The 21,984-nt window shown below is 38.9% G+C and overlaps 1 protein-coding gene across 3 annotated transcripts in view; it reads right to left on the bottom strand.

Moving 5' to 3' along the window:
- The window catches only part of DST (dystonin), a 313,666-nt gene that overhangs the window by 285,153 nt on the left and 6,529 nt on the right, over positions 1-21,984 (bottom strand). For all 3 annotated transcript variants that reach the window (XM_086461505.1, XM_086461508.1, XM_086461507.1), the window contains exon 3: positions 12,725-12,913. In XM_086461505.1, coding sequence (XP_086317631.1) covers positions 12,725-12,913 — 189 coding nt within the window. The remainder of the gene's footprint in view (positions 1-12,724; positions 12,914-21,984) is intronic.

Here is a 21,984-nt window from a genome sequence, read left to right as displayed (position 1 = left end):
CTATACTGAGCTTAAGCTTAAAAAAAAAAATCCACCAGCGGAGACGCAGCCATATTAAATGAGTATTTTTCTCTGGTTCTGTGCCAGTCATTTGAGAGAACATCCATGCTTTAAAGTGCCTACATTACCAGGATATACAAATGTAACTACAGAGTTTCTGGGTTTGTATTTAATGTTGCAAGGCAATAAGCAGAAGGCTGGAAGGCAAATACACTAAATCTGAAACTCCTGAGTATCAAGGGTCTGACATGTAAAACTACCTTTGTGAACAGGTAAGCTTTTCAAACATCAAGACAAATTGTTGCTTTATAGAGAGAATTTACGTTCTTTCTTTCTGAAGGTAGAAGATGGAAGTAAGCATTCAGTGTTTATTCTATCACATGCATTTTGAGCCGGTGATTCTATTTATACAAGGAAATTCTGATGCTTTCATAGGCTTTCAAAAGGAGATGGGATCTTTTCTGGATGCTAATAGGTCAACCTCAACCATTCCCCGACTTTGAAAATAACCTTACAGAGGCAACTTTCATGAAAGAAATAGGTTATTTGAGGATGAAATTCAAAATGTATAAAGGGCTAGATCCACGTATGTACTTGGACATTGCAATGCAGTTTTGTTGCATCAAACCACGTTTACTGGATAACCATCTACTTTGCACGTCTAAAAGTGACGTGATGCAAAACTGAGTTTTTAGTATGAACTAAGTAGCCAAAAAAAACCTGGTCACCCACGATGATGCAGCATCTCATTCTTCAGGGACGTAAGGCACTCCCAAACCTTCTCCTGAAATTGGTCCTCAGTCATCCTTTTGTAACAGCAGAGAGCACTACTTTCTTTGGAACCAAAAAGTAAGTGAAGCAGCTGTTTGCCTTTTCCTTATTCTCTTAAGAAGCTTGAAACCTAGGCTCAAACCCTCACTTCCCAGCAGCCAGCCTGGAGACTATTCTGGAACAACCAACAACCTCCTGGTTGTGGAAGTATTCCAAGGTAGGGAAAAAAAAAAAAAAAAGTTCAAGATTTCTTGGTGTGGAATGAGAACAAGGAAGCATAGTGCTCTGCATCAGAGCACACAAGGCTCTCTCTGGGGAGAAGGAAGTGCTGGGTTCTGATCCCTGCTCCGATAACTGCTTATACATTCTGCTCTAAGTAGTAATTGGGTAAAATATTGAAGTAGTCCCTGGATGAGACCTGTACGATAGAGGCAACAGAAACCACGATGCAGCTCGTGTCCCAATTCTGCAGAGATATGCCAAATTTCAAGTACTAATTGGTCTGAATTGATACCATCTTCCAGTAGCTAAAAAAAGAAATTAGCAAATATTACGCTACAACAGGCAGAGTTTCTCTTTCATTTACTTCGTTTATTGGTGATCTCTTTCAGGAGCAGAAAGCTGGGAGACGCTCCACATTTGTAACTCCCTGTTAACTGTGAGATGAGCTGAGGGATCGGATACTGTCAAGATAATCTCCATAGATCTCAGTGATGTCCACCGAGGAAGATAGCCGTCATAAGAGAAAAATAAGGTGTTTCAAGTACCTTGCTGTGCAAGGAAAACCTGCTCATTGTTTTTTCTTTTTCCAGTGAATGCACTGAAAAGCAAGGCATGCTTCATTCAGTGCAACCAAGACCTGTATATAAGTGGGGCCAAACAACATTCAGCTCAAACTAGCCACATTGTGCCAAAGCCATATGTTCTCTTGAAGAGCTTAGTAAAACTGCGCTAACAAAAAGGTGAATTCTTTTTTAATATCACTTGAAAAGTAATATAATCAACATGAGAGCCCTGATGTGTTACATATTTAATCCATTCCTGTATTCCTCACCTATTTCCTCTATTTAGTTGAGGAATATGAATTGCAGGTTTTAATCTTGAAATAGCTTATCTATGCTATAGAAGCCGACAGAAAGGTACTGAAGGTTTTGCAGATGGAGAGATAATATTTTGAGCTCTGAGTATCTGGGAAGCTACAGCATGGGGAGTAGGTATTTTAGTTGAGTTTTATGGTAAAACCATCAGCGAGATATAAGTGCTACTTCCATTATAATTATCGTTATCTTGTTTCAAAATTAACGCTTCGTAGATACTAATACCTACAATGTCATGGCCTCAAAATAGTGAATTATTTCTGTAAAAGAAATGCACATACCTTAGATGACTGCTGTATGTAACTGTTGCAAAAAAACTTCCCCATTACCTAGAAATAATTTTGTGTTAATTTTTAATTACATCTATCTTGCATCCATTCAGATCCCCCTAGTCTGCCAGACATGAAAGAGAGTAACGTGACAGAACAACTAAGGTTTGAGGAAGGCACACAGAGTTTTGTCTGCTTACTACCCCTACAAGGTCAGAGGAACAGTCTGGAATAAGAAATCATCTAGCTTCAAATACTTTCCTAAGCCCTCTAAACTTCTCATTGTAGATTGTATTATATTATGTATATGTTTTGATAACACATCAAATTACTCCTGCCATAAAAGGTATATCAGAGTATGAAAACACTCTGGACAGCAAAGAGCAAATTAAAGTTCCAAGTAGCTTTTGAATCTCTTGATGGGCGTAGATTGTTTTCAAGAAAAAAAATAACAGGAGGGCTTAGAATAATTTTTTTTTTAAATGACATGATGGAAATCTAAACCAGTGTTATTGATATTCTGCTTTTAGTAACAACTCTTAACGTTTCTGACTGGTAAGTTTCCCTCCTTATAAAATTAAACATTCATTTGTTCTTTTTAAACCCATGTTTTAAAACAGTTTCAAGACTTGATCCAGCGATCAATCAACATTTAACTATTTGAAAATACAGGTTCTTGTAATTACACAACACTAGTAATACTGTTAATTAAGTTATCAGATTGTTTTCTTATAAAATCAATTTTAAGTTGCCTTATCTTATGTTTGGTTGAAAATATTCCCTGCCCAAAGTTGAATTTTCGTGAAAATTTTCAGTCAAAGGCTGACTGAGAAGCCTGAGAGCAAGATGATGAAAATTCTCAGTAGTTATTTGTCAACACTAAAAAAATATCCCAGTGATCTTTTTTTGAGAAGACTCTAGGCTTTGGGATGGATACTTCAAGTATGAATATCCTTTGAGCTAGACATAGGCCTTTTGCCTTCTTTGTTAGAAATCTACATTTGTCAGACTGATAAGTCTTTGAGATATAAATATCATCTGCTATCCCTGGCATCAGGGAGTATAAAGGAAAGCTTTTAAAGTTTGGGTTTGATCTCACTGCTCTGAGGAGATAGCTGCTCCAGAACCTACTGCTGTCTTGATTACAAGTAATCTTCCTCTAGTTGCCACCTGAAACTTATTCCTCATCTTCTGTTTCTTTGTGACAAGTGTTCATGTCCTTAAATACCTTTTTTGCTTCCCTGATGCATTTATAGCCTGCATTGAACCTTCTCTCAGCCTTTTTTGTTTTTGCTGAGCAAGTCAACTTCTTCTATTCTCTCCTCATCTGCTAGTACTCCTTCTTCACAAAGTTAGCTCAACTTAACTATTCCCAGGGCCCACGCAACTACCAAGTGATTTTACCAGATTTTTTTTTTTTTTTAAACAAAGCCATGTTTGAATTTATCAACTAAAATGTCTTCAATGTATCAACTAAAATATCTTCAGATTGGCACCCATTAAACAACCCTCTCAAGGGTCTTACAGCTGCTGGACCAATACCCCACCATCACAGACCAACTAAGCAAATTCCACCCTTGCAGCTCTTACCTCCGCTCTCAGGACACCTACCGTCCCTGCCGAGGAGCTGAGCAGGATCCTTCCAGCTTGGAGACAGGGAGGCAAAACTATTCTTTCCATCTGTTACCTGCTGTGGTTGCAGGCTGATGGCAGTGTGGGCAAGAGGCACGGAGAGCAGGGGAGGGCAGGCACCAGACCTGACAGGCAGGAGACTGTTTCTCTCATGCTCTCGGTGACTTGCTCAGCCGTGCGTAGCCAGCAAGAGGAAGAAGCCGTATGACCTGAATGTAGAGGACAAACACCCGAACCGGTGCACTGGAGGAAAGGGCTGGAGAAATACACTGGGACTGACAGCCTGAGGGACAAACACCAAAACTGGCAGAGTCTGGGAGCTGCAGCTGAATAGCATTCAAGCAAGCCATAGACCCTATGGATAAAGACTAGAGGAGAAATGGACCTGCAAGGTAACTGCTGGGACTAGTAAACATCAGTGATGGAGAGAGCAGATCAGGGGAGAGCTAAGGATCTGAAATGTTATCATGAAACTGGTATTGCCTCAGCAAAAGTCTTTGAACAAAGTACTCTGATGAACAAGGAGGGTAGGAACTGTGTGTGAGGAGAAGGTCTCCAAGAAGAGAGACAAGAGCCAAGGAAGGTATGCATGGAGTATGCAACCAGAGGGCACAGGGAGACACAGAAATCAAAGAGAGTGGTTGAACAAGTGCCTCAGAGCAAGAAGACAGATCACTGACCAGGTGAGCCAGGGAAGGGCTGTGAGAGGGGTGTAACATGGAGGAATGATACAAGGACTGACAAAGCGAGAGGAGAAGGGCTAAGGTCGGCAGAGGAGTGGGGACTGGGCAGCGAGGAAGGAGCCAGTGGTGGGGCAGAGGCAGATCAGGAGCAGGCGGGAGGAGACGGGGCAGAAAGAGCTTGGGAAGAATGAGCACAAGAAAGCACATCCCCCTAAGGAGCCTGGTAGGAAATGGAAATTTAACCCCAAGTCTGGCTGTTAGCAAATATCTGACAGTTCCTCTAGAAAAAAATACCTCTTCCCCTGTATTACTGATTCCTATGGAGGAATGGAAATATCATCAGTCTCTCCCTGACACCCAGTAGCAGAATTTTCTATGTTGTGGTTCAAGTGTCAAAACCTACCAATGAACCACACAATGGAGCCTTATTTGTAAGTTTACTTTTTTTTAAATGACAGTAGGAAATTAAACAGAAAGTTCCTGTTAAAATACTTTTCTTCAGTTGCAAAGTCAAGCACTAAAATATTACAAATCCCAGATTCAAGGTTCACGATGCAATCTTAATTCAGCAGCCTTGTTTATTTGTGCATCATGATGCAGTTATAATGATATGATCGGATACTAATAGATCTCCAATGTCTTGCTCTTATTTAGTGTGAATGATGGGTGATATTCACTCCATAAACAGTTGTTTAATATTTGTTTTGTCATCCCCTGTTCAATGGGCAGCCCCAGAACTTAACTTACTTCATGCTATTCACGTGCTGGTATGAAGAAGAAATTACTGTTTCATAAACTGTTTTGAGGTGGTCATCACTACAGTAGTATCTGGCTGCTTCACAAATACTAATGACCTTTCACATTAACACAGGATGCAAACTGAAACCAGGAGGTAATTTTGTTACCGAGGTCGAATTGAGATGCCAGGGATCTGATTTTTTAAGCGTTATTAGAATTACATATCAGTAATACTCAGACCACAGCACACATGGAGTTCAGTGGCAAATGGCAGCTTGAGAACTTTTATAAGCCTAACTACACGCTTTGAGTCAGGCACTTAGAAAATGGAAGATAAAAAATGTTTAAAGCCAATTGTTCTGCACATTCACAGTGACCTTGTGCCCACCCTTCAATCTCCAAGGCAGCACTCACTGTTTTTTAAAGAAATAAGAGATCCTCTCTCTTCCTGCAGTCTCCTGTTTTATTCATTTACACACTTTACAACTTCTGCAGAAGAACTCCTACACATAAGAGTCATCCTAAGAGCAGTTTCATCCTACAATGAACTCAGAGCACATCCTGTGAACAAACAGTACGCCATCATACAATTAAAGACTACATGACAACGCAGATGCATAATCGACTGAATTAAAGCTGCATGTGTAACCTTAATGCCAGCGCTTCCCAATGTTTGAATACTTGCCTTTGCCAAGCTATTCTTTTAACATAATACCCATGTGTAGTGTTATATATGAATACAAATGGATGAGGGAGTCCCTTGCTACGTAAAGATGTACTGTTTATGTGCCGCAGTAGGATGTTACACAATACAGCTCTGAAGAATGACTCCTGTGGCAGTGAAGGAAAAGGAAACATCTGCATTTAGACTCTATAATTACTATACATCTGTGAGACAATTACTGGTCATTTTAAGTTGTGCAAACAATACCATCATAACAAAATCAGAGCTGATTAATTTTTTTTTAACCTGCCTTCAGCTGCTGTACAGAATTTACTATTTATGATCACTTACAAAAGATGGGGGGTTTTGTAGAATTAAGGCTGCTAGCACATTTTAGCACCTACCTCTCAAGGAAGGACACTGGGATTTAAAAAAGAAAAATCTGAAGTTAAAAATTTAATTTCTCAGTGGGGCTACACTGCGTACATGTAGTATAATTTTATCAATGGACACAAAATGCCAGTTAATACAAATCATGGCAAAACAACAGTGGCAAAAGAAACTATTAAACATTTTTCAAGACAGAGTTTTACAGCTCTATTTCTTTGATACAACAGTTGAAGAATAATTTATCTCATTCAATTCTAATTTAGTAGCAAGTTAGCTTTAGCTCCAAGGGTGCACTTCAACCCTCTTTCAACACTTTAGAGCAAACAGAGCCAGGCTGGTTTAAGCTCTCATCCCATTTTCAATAAATAAGCATTTGCCCTGGGTATGAAAATTGATATGGACAAAATGAAAATTGTATGGAATCAGCTTACCTATCAAGACAAAACCTGCTATATTAGAGGGCTTTGCCCGCAGGTGTAGGATGATTTGAAACTGTGTATAGAAAAATAACATAGATTTGATGCTATTTTCAACCACACAAGTGTAAATCTAAGTAAATACACTCAAAACAAGCATGATCTGCCATCACAGGGGACAATTAATTCAGATTGCTTTAACTTTACAAATAAGAGCTAGCAGTAAAGTAAGTTAAGGTGGTCTGTGGATTTGTACTGTTACTACTATGCTTATTTCTATGTGTTTTTACATACATGTGTCATCAATAATTATTAGCACTATTTCAATTAACTGTTTCTTTTGCACTATGCTTAATAGCTGTAATAACTCATCCATAGGGAAAAAACCCAACAAACACTAGAAAGACAACTCAATAATAATTTTAAATCTCAGATCTAATTCTTAACATGCTACCATTGTGTTTTAACAAAAAGTAGTTTTAAAGTTGTAAAGACATCACCTCCCTCACCTAGTGAAACTCACGGCAACACACCTTTAAGAAATCCCTTCAAAAAGCTAAGCTGCCTAGGAGCTGGGCAGGAGGAGTGGAAGAAATGGGCAATTGCTACAGTGCATTAGATGAGCTGCAGGGTGGAGAGGAAAAAGCAGCCAAGAGGAAATCGGGAGCAGACAGCAAGGGAGGTGGTCACAAAAGCTAGCAGAACAGTGGGAACATTAAGTCTTTGTGCAAAACTGTTTGTGAAGAATTTATTAGTGAGGAGTTATTTGGTGTAAGAAAAGCAATAAAACACAACAGTCCACCAAAGAGATGTAAACAGTCTCTTGGTAGGCATGTGTACCTTTGGAAAGACAAGAGGTACCTTTGAAGTCAAGCTAATGGCCACTGAAGGCTTTCGCTTTATTTCAGAGATGACTGGATTTTGCATTTATAGTAATATTTGCAAAGATCCTACACACCTAAAATAGGTTCCTTGAGGTATTTAAAAAAAAAAAAAAAAAAGTTTCAGCTGGTTAGATGCTTAAATCTTGTTAAAAACTTAATGAATCAATAACCTAATAAACTCTCGGGTGCTTCTTAAAATCCCTATCAATATCGTTTAGGTCTTACACCAAAAAATGCAATCCTTGTTTCCCTCTTTTATATTCATTCACATGTTCCCTGTATTTCTTCGTTGGGGCTGTGCTCAAATTATCCTGAGAGGATGCGCGCACGCGTGTGTGCACGTGTAATGCAAAGTCTGGTAGCTCACAGCTTTGTCATACATTTTGAGGACATTAATATAACGTTAATAAAAATGCTGAAGGTGAAAGATGGTATGATAATGTTTTGCTATATATGCTTCTAAATGTGATTCGCAGAAGACACAATCCAACACAAGCAAATGTCTCCAAAAGAAAGAAGCTTTGAATGCAGTCTATAGATTAAATAGCTAATACTTGGAATTAACCAAGTCTAGTGCAGGATGATGAGTAATTTTTGTATGTCCCCTGTATTAGGTCATTCAAATAGCACATAAAGTACATCATGGTATTGGAAAACCAGTAAGTAACACCAAGATAAGAATAAATGGAAATTAAGAAAATGAAATGGCAAATATTTAATGAGACTTATTAAAAACTCCTAAAATGCCCTGTAGAACGACTTCATCCATATGAAAAATTTCATCTCAAGTAAGCTAAGTGACAACTAATACCCAGACTTCTACTATAAATTATTTGGTATCAGATGTTTAAAAAACCTAAGTGTTTTTCTTACAGAATTGTGACACTGTTTTACTTGTAAGTTTTAAGGCTTAAACACATAAAAGCAAAAACCAGGATAGCTGAATAAGACCACGGATGGGACAGCTCATAGTTTTACATCCATTAGAAACTGATTAACTTTGCTTTCAAGCTTGCACCATCAGAGCGTTTACAGTGCAAGCTTTGCTTCAGGTCCTGGGAGTAGTCTCGGTGAAGCCAAATGAAGCTGCTTACATCAGTATATTTTTTTAAAATGTGTCCTCCCAGACATCTGACCTCCCTCTGGGTTCCCTTGTAGTGACTTGTAGCAATGCTGCACCCACCTCAAAGGAGCTAAAGTGCTTCAGCAAAGAGCAGTCTTTAAGTAATTAGAAACAGGTTCATTAGGAGACACTGAGGGATACCTATGAGCAGCAGGTATCTCCCAGCTTGAGATCATTATTTGTCATCAGTTTATTCTTTGTAGGTTACTTCAGAGATCCAGTTTTTTAAAGACTATTTAGTAGATGATCACCTCGATACGTGCTGTTACTACAGTGCTGGGGCAAAAGAGACCAGTAAGTTTGGATGTGTAAAGTACGAGGCTTTTAAGTAGAAACAGGGATTTCACATCTGAAAGTGAAGGAACCAGGTTTATTTATGCCCAAATCTCTGTAGTCTCATCTGCCACATGTCTTACAGTGATCCTGTTATGACAAACGCAAGTGCAAATTTTGGTACTACATCTCATGATCTTAAATAATCCTTGGTGGCTGAATGAGTCAGGCAACTTAGGAGCCCTTCAAACTGTTTAACAATGGAGATGTCAAAAGACACTGCTTTGACAGCATCTCTTTTCAACTATGTATTGAGACATACAGGTGAAATTAGAATTTGGCAGAACTCTGTGTCTAACTGATCCTACAGCTCAGGAGCCCAATATGTTGACACAAACTCAAGGCCATCTTTTGGTTCCAGGCCAGCACAGGGAAAAAAAAAAATAATCATTTGCAGAGTTTTATACTTCTGCTTCAGAGCAGACCACTATTTAAAATATAGATAGTACTTGCAAAATGGTTGTAATAAAACCCCCAATTTAAAATTTGCCCTGGAGAAGTATTGCTAGACAGCAGCAAGCTCACAACAAGAGACTTTTGTGCATCCTTGGTGTGAAGTTGATGTAAAACTGTCACCTATAGAGAATAAATACAATAAATACAGCCACCAATGAGAGGGTGTCCTACGGGGCACAAGGTAGAACAACGTGCCATAAAAGGAGTAAGCCACACAGCGTTATGTTCATGTTGCACTGCAGTAAGATAAATAAAATAAAGTGAAAATGGCTATGAACTCTGTCTGGTAAGGATCAGTATTAGGATGAAATATATTTAATGTCTTCATTAATGACCTGGAAGGTGCAAAAAAAGTGATGAAATTTTCAGAGAAAACTAATGTTCTATTGCTGTAAACATCTGCTCGTGTACATTTTCAAGGGGAGCAATTATTGTCTTCAGCAGGATTACTCCCATACACACAATTACACCTAATTTAGTCCTTTCAAGATCAGGGACAATACTGGAAGGATCTCAGATTTCTACGCAGGAAGTGAGAAATAATCCAAGCAAATTCAGATAATTACAGCTTGGCTAGGAAACTGCAAAACAAGATTTAGACACAACAAAACCAACCAAATACGAAATAGTCTAAATTAGGAGGCATAAGAAAGCCTAGCATCTAAACATCCAACAAAACTTCTAATTAAATATCTGAAAAGTCTGTGAGCATATATCTTAATATGGCAACAAAACAGGCTAACACATTTTAGGACTGATTACTCAAAAATTTCCTGGAGCAAAGAAAAATCTTTCCATAAGTCTGTTTTAAGTTACTTTGGAAATACTATTCTCTCTTGTCAGAAAATAGAGACAAAAAAGCACAAGTAGGAAAAAAGCAACAAAATTGATCAGAAGGAGAACTGTTTTACATCTTCTAGTTAGCAGACATCATACATCATTTTTTTCAAGTGACGACTAAGCAGGATATGGCCATAGCTCCCTACAAATATTTCTATAGTGTGAACCATAAGACAACAGATTATTTATTTAAAGTGGTTCAAGTGGGCAGAGTTAGGAATAACAGGAAAAAATAATGGAAAGAAATTATGCTGACTAACAAGAGCATTTCTGCTACTGAGTCATGTAAAACTGTACAAAGATAAAGGCCAAAAGTCTCATCTTTGAGACGTTGAGACTAAGTGGAATGAAACTGCGACAAACTGCGGGATGGACGACATTGTCACTGCGTGGAACTTCACAAAGCTGCAGTGATTTGTCATGGCATGAACCTTACTCACCCTGTCACCATGGCATCAATAATACATTCAGAATAACTTACAATGTCCATGAGAAATTAAATTGGTGACTTATGTTTTCTGGATCGTAGTCTGATAAAGATAATGGTTTATTCTTTTTTTTTTTTTTTTTTTTTTTAGAAATGTGAGTTCATCGAGGCTGTAGAACAAAAGGCTATGGAAAGAACTACATAACATTGCATAAAAGATATATCACAGAAGAAATTTCAAGGTAGTGACATAATAGTGACAGGACTGAGAGAAGTTTTAGCTAAATCTGGGATTTATTATTGTTTCAGTGGAAGGTCTTGTCAGACACAGCATAGACCCATGAAATGACAGGAAAATGAAGTTATACAGTAACACTGGGCATTTTCTATTCTCATTCTTTTTTTTTTTTTGCTGGTCCTGAAGTGCCTGATGTGTTACAGGGTTTGGGGAAAAGCAGGGCTTTCTTAGCTTCGCTAATCCATTCATCAAAGCTTGTTTTGCTGCTTACACCATTTCCACAGTTTTAGCTCTTTAATTCATTACGTCTGATGCCGTTTTTCCCATGTTGGTTATTGGTGGCAGATGGTAATAGCCTCAGCAATTACAGGCAGGCTTACCCTTGGCATAGGCCTACCATGGAAAAAAATTTAGAACAATCAAACAAAAAAAGGAATCGAAAAAACAGAAGTGGAATGGAAAACAATAGAGGATGTGATGGAAGAAATGAAGGAAGGACAAAAAAGCGGGGAAAGAACCAGAAGCAAGTAGTAAACAGAGGAGACCCTGGTGAGAGGCTGGAGGCCTAGTAAGAATAAGAGTTAGACAAAGTAGTCTAGAGAGCAAGGTAGGATGGGAGTCAAAGGGAGAAGGTTGAGAAGTAAGGAAGAGCAGATCCTTTAAGAGCAGAAGACAAATCCATCAGATCAAATTAAACCACAGAAACAGCAGCAGAATAAAACAAATAATAAGCAGAAGTGTGAGAGAATAGAGGAAACTGGGGAGTAGTGAAGTGAAAGCAGAGAAACTAAATGTTATCAGCTAAAAGGTAAAAATTCTGGCAGTGGTTGCAGGTCTGGCTTTCTTTTCTTTGCACAAGTCTCTTGCTTTCTCAGGCAATGTACTTCCACAAGGGAATGCTCTTTCTCAAACCAGCTTCAGAGCTCACTGACAATTCTTGGTGCTCAATTAACACAAATCTAGGAAAGTTCAGTTAGGTTGGAGCAACCTCGAGATAATCTTTTTTAGGGTATGCTCAATAGTTACCTTTTTAATAATACTGGTTTAATAGAAGTAGTCCAAGTCCCTTAACATTGGCACAGATAGGTTAGTCAGCAAATGCATCAAAGCAATGAGCTCTCATTAAAAAGAGAAATGGATTATGTCTGCAGGAAGTATCTTTGTGCACATTTACATTAGGAACTGTGTAAGCATTTCAATGAATTGTCATATTTCCTCACTATTAGTAGATTATTAATATTAAAAGAACTGTGTGTAGATCAAGCTGAGGAGGAAAGAATGATAAGACTTGACACAAGTTTTGTTGAGCAGAAAGATTGTAAATACTGTATAAAGCAGAAGAGACCTCAAAATTGTATCTAGTAATGAGATTTAATATAAATTTGGGTCAATACATAGAATCTCTGATAAATCTGAGTGAGGAATTTCAGTAACATGCATGTGTGCTATAAAAACCTGTTAAGTAATATCACTATAAAACTATCAAATTAAATGTCTTATTTGAATATTGACTGTAGACCAAATATTAAATAAAAATTAAAATTCAAAAACTCCTCTTCAGAACTGGAATTATTTTTTTTTTAGAGTTATGCATCAACATTAAATACAGTCTAACAAACTGATATGTAGATTCACTGAATATGAGAACTGAAAAGGTTTTTAAATTGAGGAACAGAATATGAATGGCCCAAAAATTAGAATTATATTACATGCCTCTATAATATACTTCGAGTGCTATTTATCCCTAAAGGTAGAATACTTACAGGTTTTCGAGTTGGGGTAACTTGAACAGAGTGATAAAATTCTGGTTGAACTCGGCTGCTTTTCTTGATTTTTCTTTTTCTTACAGAAGTTTCCTGCTCACTTAGGTGGTGAGCTTCCACTATAGGTTGTGTTTCCTCAAGGCGAGGTGCTACACGTCTTCTAGCATGACGAGGACTTGACCTAAAGCCCTATAACAGAAAAAGCAATCATCGTGTTTGACATCTCCCACAGTGGCGCCATGTAACGACCGAAAAAACATACAGGATCTTAATGACAACTCGAGGTAAAGCATGCCTATCTTAAATTACTATAATGTCTGTATATGCTGCATGTAGCAATAAAGAGATGTTGCCAAGTGCCGTTAACATCACATTTGTTTTATATTTCTCAATTATATGTATTACTGACACAGCTAGTACCAGTAACTCATGTTGCTTTTCTTTATAAGCTCACACTTTTAGTTATTTATAACTAAAGAGCTCTAATTTAAAATTTATAATTAAAATTTTCCAGGTTAATTCTTGGCCCCATGAGAAATTGTTTTGGGGACCATGAGCTAAAAAGGTGCATTTTTTCCTGAGAATGAAAGTGAAGAAAAATTGGTAGCTGGCAACACTTAATTATGACTAACGCTTCTTGTTAAGAGTTCTGATGCTGCTAGATTTGGGGGGAGATCTTGCCATTTGGAATAAAATAATTAAGACAGAGTGCTGTCTTTTGCTGTCATCTGAGAAATATATGTATATTTGGCGAAATTAATAACTATGGGGAAAGTTGCCCTTCACAAATGCTTTTTAGAGGCTTGCTGTGAAAACCTCTGAGCACCATCCAGAATGTCTCATAGCCTTACAGAATTTCATTCATTTAATGGCAACATGTATAATGCTAGCCCTCTATTGCTACCTGCAGAGCATTTATGATGAGCATTCTCTCAAATATTTCACTGAGTCCCCTCATGAGCATGCACGAGCCTGCCATGCATCATTTGTACTGAATACAATGTTGGTTGATATTAAACTTGGCCAGGTTGTAAATGAGTTTCATTCACTTAGTCACATCAGCTTTCAGAATAAGTGAGCCACATCTATGTCCTTAGTGGCAGTCTGCAGTTTAAGGACTACATTCCCTTTCAAAACCAAGAATGGATGCAACAATTCCTAATTTTCTACCTTCTTTTTTTCTAGTAAAACATCTCTGCTGAAGTCCTTACGCGACAAACCCAGCATTCAGAAATGGCTGGTCCATATAAAGAATCAAACTTCTGCAAGGTGAGATTTAGCTAAAACTGCAGCAGTCTATGCTGTGAATGTAAATATCCCCCAGCTGAAAACTAGTGGGAACAATAAATTTCCATATAAACCTGCTGTTCTTTATACCCCCTTCCCTTAGCTTTTGGGTTTGGTGTTTTGTTTTGCTTTTTTGTTGTTGGTTTGTTTTAAGTAGGAAATCAGCATAGAAAAGTTATGCTAAAATGTTGGTAAACTGAAGCGATCAAAACTCAGATGTATGGCTCTGTGCAAATTGGAATCACTCCCCTAATGTTCATGAGAGTGCAAAGGAAAAGAGCTGCAGTCTGTTCTGGGCAGTCAGAGAGACAGACAGCTATTTTCATTATTTAAAGTTGTGCTCCGTTATTTAAATACACCCCTAAACAGCCAAAACACACGAACATATATTCACATACACATGCTAGTAACTGCTACAAATATACGTTGCATGCAACAGATGATGTGAAAAGGTTGAAGCGCCAAGGTGAAGTAACTTCCAGGTGGCAACCTTCTCCTCCTGGACACTGGACAGGAGGGACAGGAACAGCAGGAATAGAGCCCAACTCTACTCAGTCCATCTGGGAGGTTCATGTATGTGGTACATCAGGGCCATGAAATACATATGATGGCAAGATATAGCCAAAACTTCCTGAAACCTTTTTTATGATCCCTCCTATTCTACTGAAGCAATAGAGTCCTTCAGACTACAGGAAGGGCCAGACTTTGACTCTGTGTATCTTAATGGAAGCAGAACCCTGTCCCTATCAGCCGACACAAGCAGCATAAGTGGAAGCCACTGCAGCCAGCAGACCTGCGCAGATTTGGAAAGATCTCTAAACATTCAAAGATGTAAATCTGTGAGATACTCTGCCACACTATTGCAGTGGGAAAACTTAATGCCCCGTTTTCTTGCTACACTGTGAAATAGCTAACAGGTAGTTACAACATACCATTCAACGTGATACTAGGACTATTCAGGATGACAGGGAAAAATACAACACAGGGACCCTACTATTACAAGGCTTACTTCTTGGGGAAATTTTCTTTTACAAAAAAAGGTTAGTGTGCGTCAGGGATTATTCCATAGCAAAAGAAAAACGTCCTTCAGAGACTAAAATACCCAGCAAATCTATTCTGAGTTCTGAAATCAGAGGAGATTTTTAAAATGCATTATGATTCATTTACAGATGATGGCTACTGGCCAAAGCCTGGTCATATACCCTGTGCTGCAGCTGGTCCCTCACCACGCTCCCATCCCCATTAGCTGGATAAAACTCTTTGGGAAAGTATGTTTATGTAACAGAAGAATTTGGTAGAAGCTAAGCAGCTCTAAAAGTGCTTAGAAACGCATGCCAAATAGGGATTTAAGTATGTGGGTCTATCTCACTGAGTGCCTTCACCTCGAAATACTTCGAGGTTTATTGATTATTATGTTTGAATATGAAAAAGTCACTTGTGACTTCCAGAAAAGTCTGTTTAAAGGCAGTGCTTCTTCGTATTGTATATATTTTTCTCTTTTGCTGTTTATTACTAGCAAGAAAATGGGATCTTTATCTCTTTAAGAGCTCATCTGCTTCTGTTTGCTGAAGCTTATTCTTCACTTGAAGTCATAATCTGCCTGCAGTATCACAAATGGTTGCTCTGGGCAGGATTATAATGCGATAAAGGCAGAGGATCATGATTTCAGGTAGAAAATTAATTCCGTATCAACAAAGATAATGTTATGAGGGCAAAGTCCTGAGACCAAAACCCAAAATGCTTACTCATTCCTGCAGTGAGACTTTGCCAGAGCCAAAACGCAAATCTGGAAAATTTCAAAATTTGGTAATCAAAAATGAAGCCAGGAGTCAGAAGTGATGTAACTTTTGGGAGCTGCCACTCCTATGCCCAATGCAAAACTAGAATGGCCAGTGATTCCTTCTCAACAGTGAAATGTTGAGATGCTTCTTGTGTCATCTGTATTATTTACCCTTCAGTTGAACCCAAAATTGAGAACTTATCATATTAATACAGCAATTATAATTAAAAACGTGAAAATTACACAAATATCTGTTTGGCAAAGACAGCGCTATTTTAGATGTTGTCAGTGCTCACAGAGGAGCAGAAAAGTATTATAAAATATTCAGGGATGCACAGTACACCACCCGAGACCAAATCACTGAGCAAACACTAGAGATTTTAAAATCACGCAGGCAATACAACGAGGTTGCTCTAACACCATTAAGCAATTTGTAGTTTCCGATATCATGTGAATGCTGTGTCACTGGACAGTGACAAACCTTTTCTTGTTCTTGGCATTGAGAGAGAGTTGCTCATTTCTAGCCCCTACTGCCTGACTCATTTTTATGCCTGTAAAATTCTGATACAAGGCAAACCAAACAAGACTTCAAATACATATTTTTAGAAAATCTGTCTTCTAAATACTAAAATAACTGCACAAAGATTTACACTGCTAAGTATTCTTCCCTAAAGAAACAACTCAGATGACCACCGGAACCAGTTTTAGACATCATAGAGGAAGACCAGAGGCAAACTGAACCTGAGATTATCTTCTCTCCAAAAGCATTCGTGTGCATCCTTCCAGTTAAAATCTGTTTGAATCTATGAAGACTGATCTGCTGTCTGCAGGAATAGAGAGGTGTCTGTGGAGGCCAGTGCAGAGCCAAAGCCTAATTCACCTACCCTCAAGGGAGCATTTCTGTCTGTGGAAGGAGGCTGGGGAGATCAGCCTCTTCTAGCTGAAATTCATCCTTTTAAGTCTTCTCTGAAAGTGTTTTTTCTGGAATGAAGTGTGGTAATATTGAAAGGACCTGTTGTGTCTGTCTCTACACCCAAACCAATGATGAATGTTGCAAGCCTGGGCACTGCATGCCAGAGCACACAACCAACTAGTTGTGTAAAATGATTTCCACAGTAAGAGGCTCTGTGAAAAAGTATCTTCTTATCCAGTCAATTTTTTAACTTCACACCTCTGATTCAGTGACTGATTTCTTGTGTATAGAAACACAGTGTGGGATTCCTCTGACCAAAGCTCAGCAGTCCGCCCCTCCCTGCGTTCCTTTTCGAACCACTGAAGTCAGGAGCTCAGATGAACCATTCCCTAATGGCACCTATTTCTCTCCATGGGCCATAAAGGGAGCCCAAGATGACTACTTCACTCATAGACTTCTATACTGTAAGTATCCAAAATTAGATAGGATGGGTCAGACCCATGATGACTAGGTTTTGGTCTGCCTTCAATACAGTATTCATCAATTGATATATATTTTATCATCAGATTTCCTCTTATTTTCCTCCTTCTACATGAAATAATTCCAGTCTCTTCCATCGCTTTTTTTTTGGTGGGAGTTTTACATGTCCTTATTCACAGACATCACTCTTGCTGGATCCCCATAACTCAGCACAGTACTCTTATAAATTTGTGTTACTGATATATATAAAATAGTATAGCATGTTTTTTTCCGTTCTGTTTAAACAATTTGCATCCTATCTTCTTTTCTGATCAGGCTATACAGCTGAAGGAGGTCTTCACTGAATTGACAAAAGTGATTCAAAAGGCTGTTTCTGAAGACCATGAACTTAAAAATTAATAAAGTGGATAAATGACTTTCCTCTGTAATATACCCAGCTTTGCATTTATGAACATCATATGTGTTCATTTGCCCCATTCTTCAGAATTTCTTCAGTATGGTCTGGTATTTGATAACCAAGTATGTCAGACTCTGCAATCCTTGTTATTGCCTATTCCCATTTGTAGCCCATTCATTAATATAAAAAACAGGTTTTTGAAACTTCCTAAAAAACTTGCTGACTTTTGCTTTTTTATTTACAGACAAGGACATTTTGGATAATGTGTTGAATATTTTTCTTTCATTGTCTTGATTTTTCTGTATTTCTTTTTCATTCTTTGTCTGATACTTTAATAGCACTGTATGTGAATACATCAGTACTATCCCATGTGTGCATTATTGCTTTAGTGACATAAATCTTTGACTCCTCCATTCTTTCAATGTGCTGAGGTATTAATTCACCAGATCCTTTTCCTCTCCATGCTAGTTTCCACTATCCCTACTGCCTTCATCATATGTTATCTATTATTTTTTATGCCTGATAAGAAACCATATTCATTCTTCACTGTTTCCAGTGCGTAAGTATTTTATGTAGAATATATTGGGTGTCAGAATTCTAATCTTGGAACCCAACCTTTCCAGCCAGTATGTGTTTTCAGAGTCACTAAACATTAACTTCAAGAGAAGTAAGAGTGCATTATCTGATGTCCAGCTGAGGTCAACAGAAATCTTTGCATTAACTTAAGTGGACACTGGACTGCAGCCCAGCTTACCTTCTGGCAGACCTTCAGCAGACCACAGAAAGAGTGCTAGCTAGCATTAAGCCACAATTCAGCACAGCAGGAGGAATGACAGCAGCACTTAACTGTGTTTGCAAATGCCTTTACAGACATTTAAGTGAGTCCCGTAGGTGAAACGCACTTTGGCGGGTGCACTAATGAGTACCAAAGCCAAAGGAAGCTCAGATAGGATATCCAGCTTTGTGTGTTTGCTTTTAAGGTTTTTGACAGTGGTCATGTATTCATGAGCATTGCCATCTATTACCATTGTCAATTAATGGCCTCACGAAACAGTCTTTGAATTGTCAGTTACTGCCTGTTTAAAGCCTGGAAACTTTCATGTATATGCAACCTACAACATCTTAGGGCTTGGAGATGTTAGTATGCGTAGTATCAAAACTGTTCTCAAGATGCCAGAGTTCTCAGCTGTTTTGCAGCCAGGCTGAAATAGAATTAAACTGTATAGCTGAAGTACCTACTTGAACTAAAAAGGAAAGTTTAATTAAATAACTTTATTGTATCAAATTCCCCTGCACACTGAAAGAGAGAAATCTGAGTCTTTCTGCTGCGCATATAAATATATATATATGCATCTGTATTGTAAGAACAATTGTTCTTACAATATTGTAAGTTTTCAATTCAAAAGTGGACAAAATTGCATTATTTCCCTTCTCCTTCCCCCATAGTGACTTCCATCCCAAATATCCTCAGTTTACAAAGAAACAAAAAAAAAAAAAAACCCACAACATTCATTTAACTGCCGGTTCTGCAAGTTCAACCCAATATCCAGGATTCAAGTCCTCCGAACTACTTACACATCCTCTCTAATAGTAAAGATTGCTAATTAAAGCTACATCTCAGTTTTCTGTAGCAAGAAGATTACCTACCCTCACTCATTATATTACTTCACAAACACACAAGAAGGGTGCAACTGCATTTGTTCTTTCTTGGTTCTGTGAGGTCTCAAAAATAGACTACAACTTTTTTTTTTGTGGTTCTTGATTTTTTTTTTTTTTAATCTTAGCTAAGGGTTACTCCTATAAAGATCTGAATCAAGATTTAAAACATCAAATCTAAGACTTTACATTCAATTTCTCATTCCACTCCCTCATTAACAAGCTTTCACTGATGCTTCTTTGCATGCCTTATGTTTATTTTAGGAGATATTATTCTTATCTTCTAAAACCTAAACTCTAAGCAGTACTCAAACCATTTCTCAGATATTGAATACTGTGATTTGGCATGTGTCATATTCCAAGATAAGTCCACACGTTCAAAGGGATTAAAAGCAATTGTCTTTTACATAACACGAACAAGATTACTTTTCCAACCGAGTTCATGAAATACAGTATCAATAACCTGCTTTGCAGTCCCTAAGCAGGCCCCTAAGTATATACATACGAGCCCTTGTGTGAACCTAGGCTTTAGATGTGAATTTAGAATACAGCTTTCAGTAACCCATGCTGCATTACACTGCTGTTTGACACAATGTGTTTGGTTTTTCATATTGTAAGGTTAGGACTCCTGTCAGAGCAGGTAAGCTGTAACACTAGGGAAATCTGATGATGTGTAAGCAAATAGCCAAATAGCGTGCCCAGTCATGCCTCAAGATAGCCTTTAAATACTCTTTCCTGTCTAGATCTATAAACCACAGAAGCTGGCCTGTTTTCCAAGCAGTCCTATCATTCTCTGACAAGAAGGCTTGCAGCCCTCCACGACCGCCTTGCCTTTGCGATGGCTTGTCCCAGTTCCTTCCCTGTTACCTCAGGGCACTGCAAGCCTACAGTAGGAATGGAACAATTATTTAAGAACAAAAATAAATTGGAGTACTGCTTGATCAGTGGTCTGCAAGAGAAAGTTTAATTTAGAATATACTAGCACATTCCCTGTGCATGTCCGTCTTCCACCCCTGCTTCCTCCGTTTGCTATCTCATCTCTTCTCCTCAGCTTGGGCAGTGTGTGGTATACATCAAGAATCTGCCATAAGGACTTAACTTTAAATATTAAAAATACAGTAAGAAGGAGAATAAGAAATAACACACAGATTGCTAAACCATGGCTAAACCACCTGCCCAACACCTAGTATAAAGAAATTTCTCTCTGTCCAGTGTGCTTGTTTGAAGCATAAACTGGTAAAAGAATTTATGCCACCGCAGCATGTGAAGCCTGTACTTTGTCAAGCATAAAATAGATACTTGACTGATGAGACACTTAACAGGCATATATCTAAAAAAAAATAAAATAAAAAGATACCTAGGGTGGGATTCGGACATCTATTAAGATAATGTAGATTCAGATACCAACAATATGTGTGAACAGGTCTCTGCTTCAGGAGCAACTAGTCTATAGCCAATGAAAAATCTAGTCAATACATTCATTGAGGGTTGAAGAACCGTTCAGGTCATCCTTGAAGCAGACACATAGACTAGGTCATCTGAGTAGCCATACAGACTATAAACTGTAAATGCCTACAGTAAGCTTATCGTGCTGTATAAGAGGATGCTGTTTTTGCAAAGTCACTTTCCGACTCCGGCTGCACTTTACGCGCAGGAAGGTAGCGGCAGCAGATCAGAAGAGAATGATGCCTCGACCTAGTTGTATCATTTTGTTCGCTCTAGAACAAAGGAGGAGGATAAATATAATACCTCGGTCTGACATGATTATGTATTTCAGTATAGTTAGTGCTATCAATTTAGATAATCGAAAATTAAGTCTTGTAAGAACGGTGTTTCGCTTCTGGTCTGCTCTACTATTTACCCTGCCATCCTGAAGCCGAGTGCTGTATTTAAGCAGCTGAGTGGACAGGGGTGATAAGGACACTGGCACAACTTGCAAGAAATGTGTCTTTGCGCAAATGTCAACTGCAGTTAGTTTCTATAGCTGATGTGGTGTTTTCACACTTCAGCCGTAACTCATGTTTCATTCCTGCTGATGAGTCAGGAACAGCAAACCACTGACTCTCCTTGATGCAAGGCAGTAGGGCACAAGGGAGCACAGCAGGGGCTCAGGCACTTTGGATGGCAGAAGTACCCAGATAACAGGTACCCAGGCTCACAGATGAACTAGGAGCACAAGGGATCAGCTCAAAAACAAGCCAGCTTTGCCAGCATCAGGTCAAGATCAGCCGTATCAGCTGTGGGCCTGACAACCTGCTCAGGCATCTCTGCCACACAGTGCTGAGTCCTTCCCCAGGGGAGCTGGAGGGGCCCAAGTGCACCCTCTGCAGAGCCAGAGACCCCTCCAGGCCACAGAGCACAGTGGGCAGGCTGAGGGGCTGCGGCTCTGGATGGTACCCGCTCACGTTTGGCACGGCCAGGCCCAACAAGCCCAGCTCAGCTGAATCGGATCCTGCATGAAAACAGCAAGGTGAGTTCACCCCGTGCTCTGCGTGGTTCTTCCACAACACATCAAAGGTGCCTCTCCTTAAAGCCGGGGAGTGGAACAGAGCATGAGTGACTTTTCCATGCCCTAGGAAAACACATGTAACAGCCCAGGAGCAGAAACAGTCCCGAGGGTCGTACCGCCCTGTTCATGTGGTGCTTTCTTTCATTTGATACCCTCAGCCTAAAGTGCTGACCTGTTTCTGAAGGGGCATCCAAAAGCTGATCTGTCACCGTAATAATCAAACCACAGTGACTGAGAA

Source organism: Leptosomus discolor, chromosome 2 (genome assembly GCF_034619465.1).
Source record: "Leptosomus discolor isolate bLepDis1 chromosome 2, bLepDis1.hap2, whole genome shotgun sequence".
NCBI classification, from domain to species: domain Eukaryota; kingdom Metazoa; phylum Chordata; class Aves; order Leptosomiformes; family Leptosomidae; genus Leptosomus; species Leptosomus discolor.
Note: the sequence above shows the minus strand (reverse complement) of the source record. Positions and strands in the feature narration are given on the sequence as shown.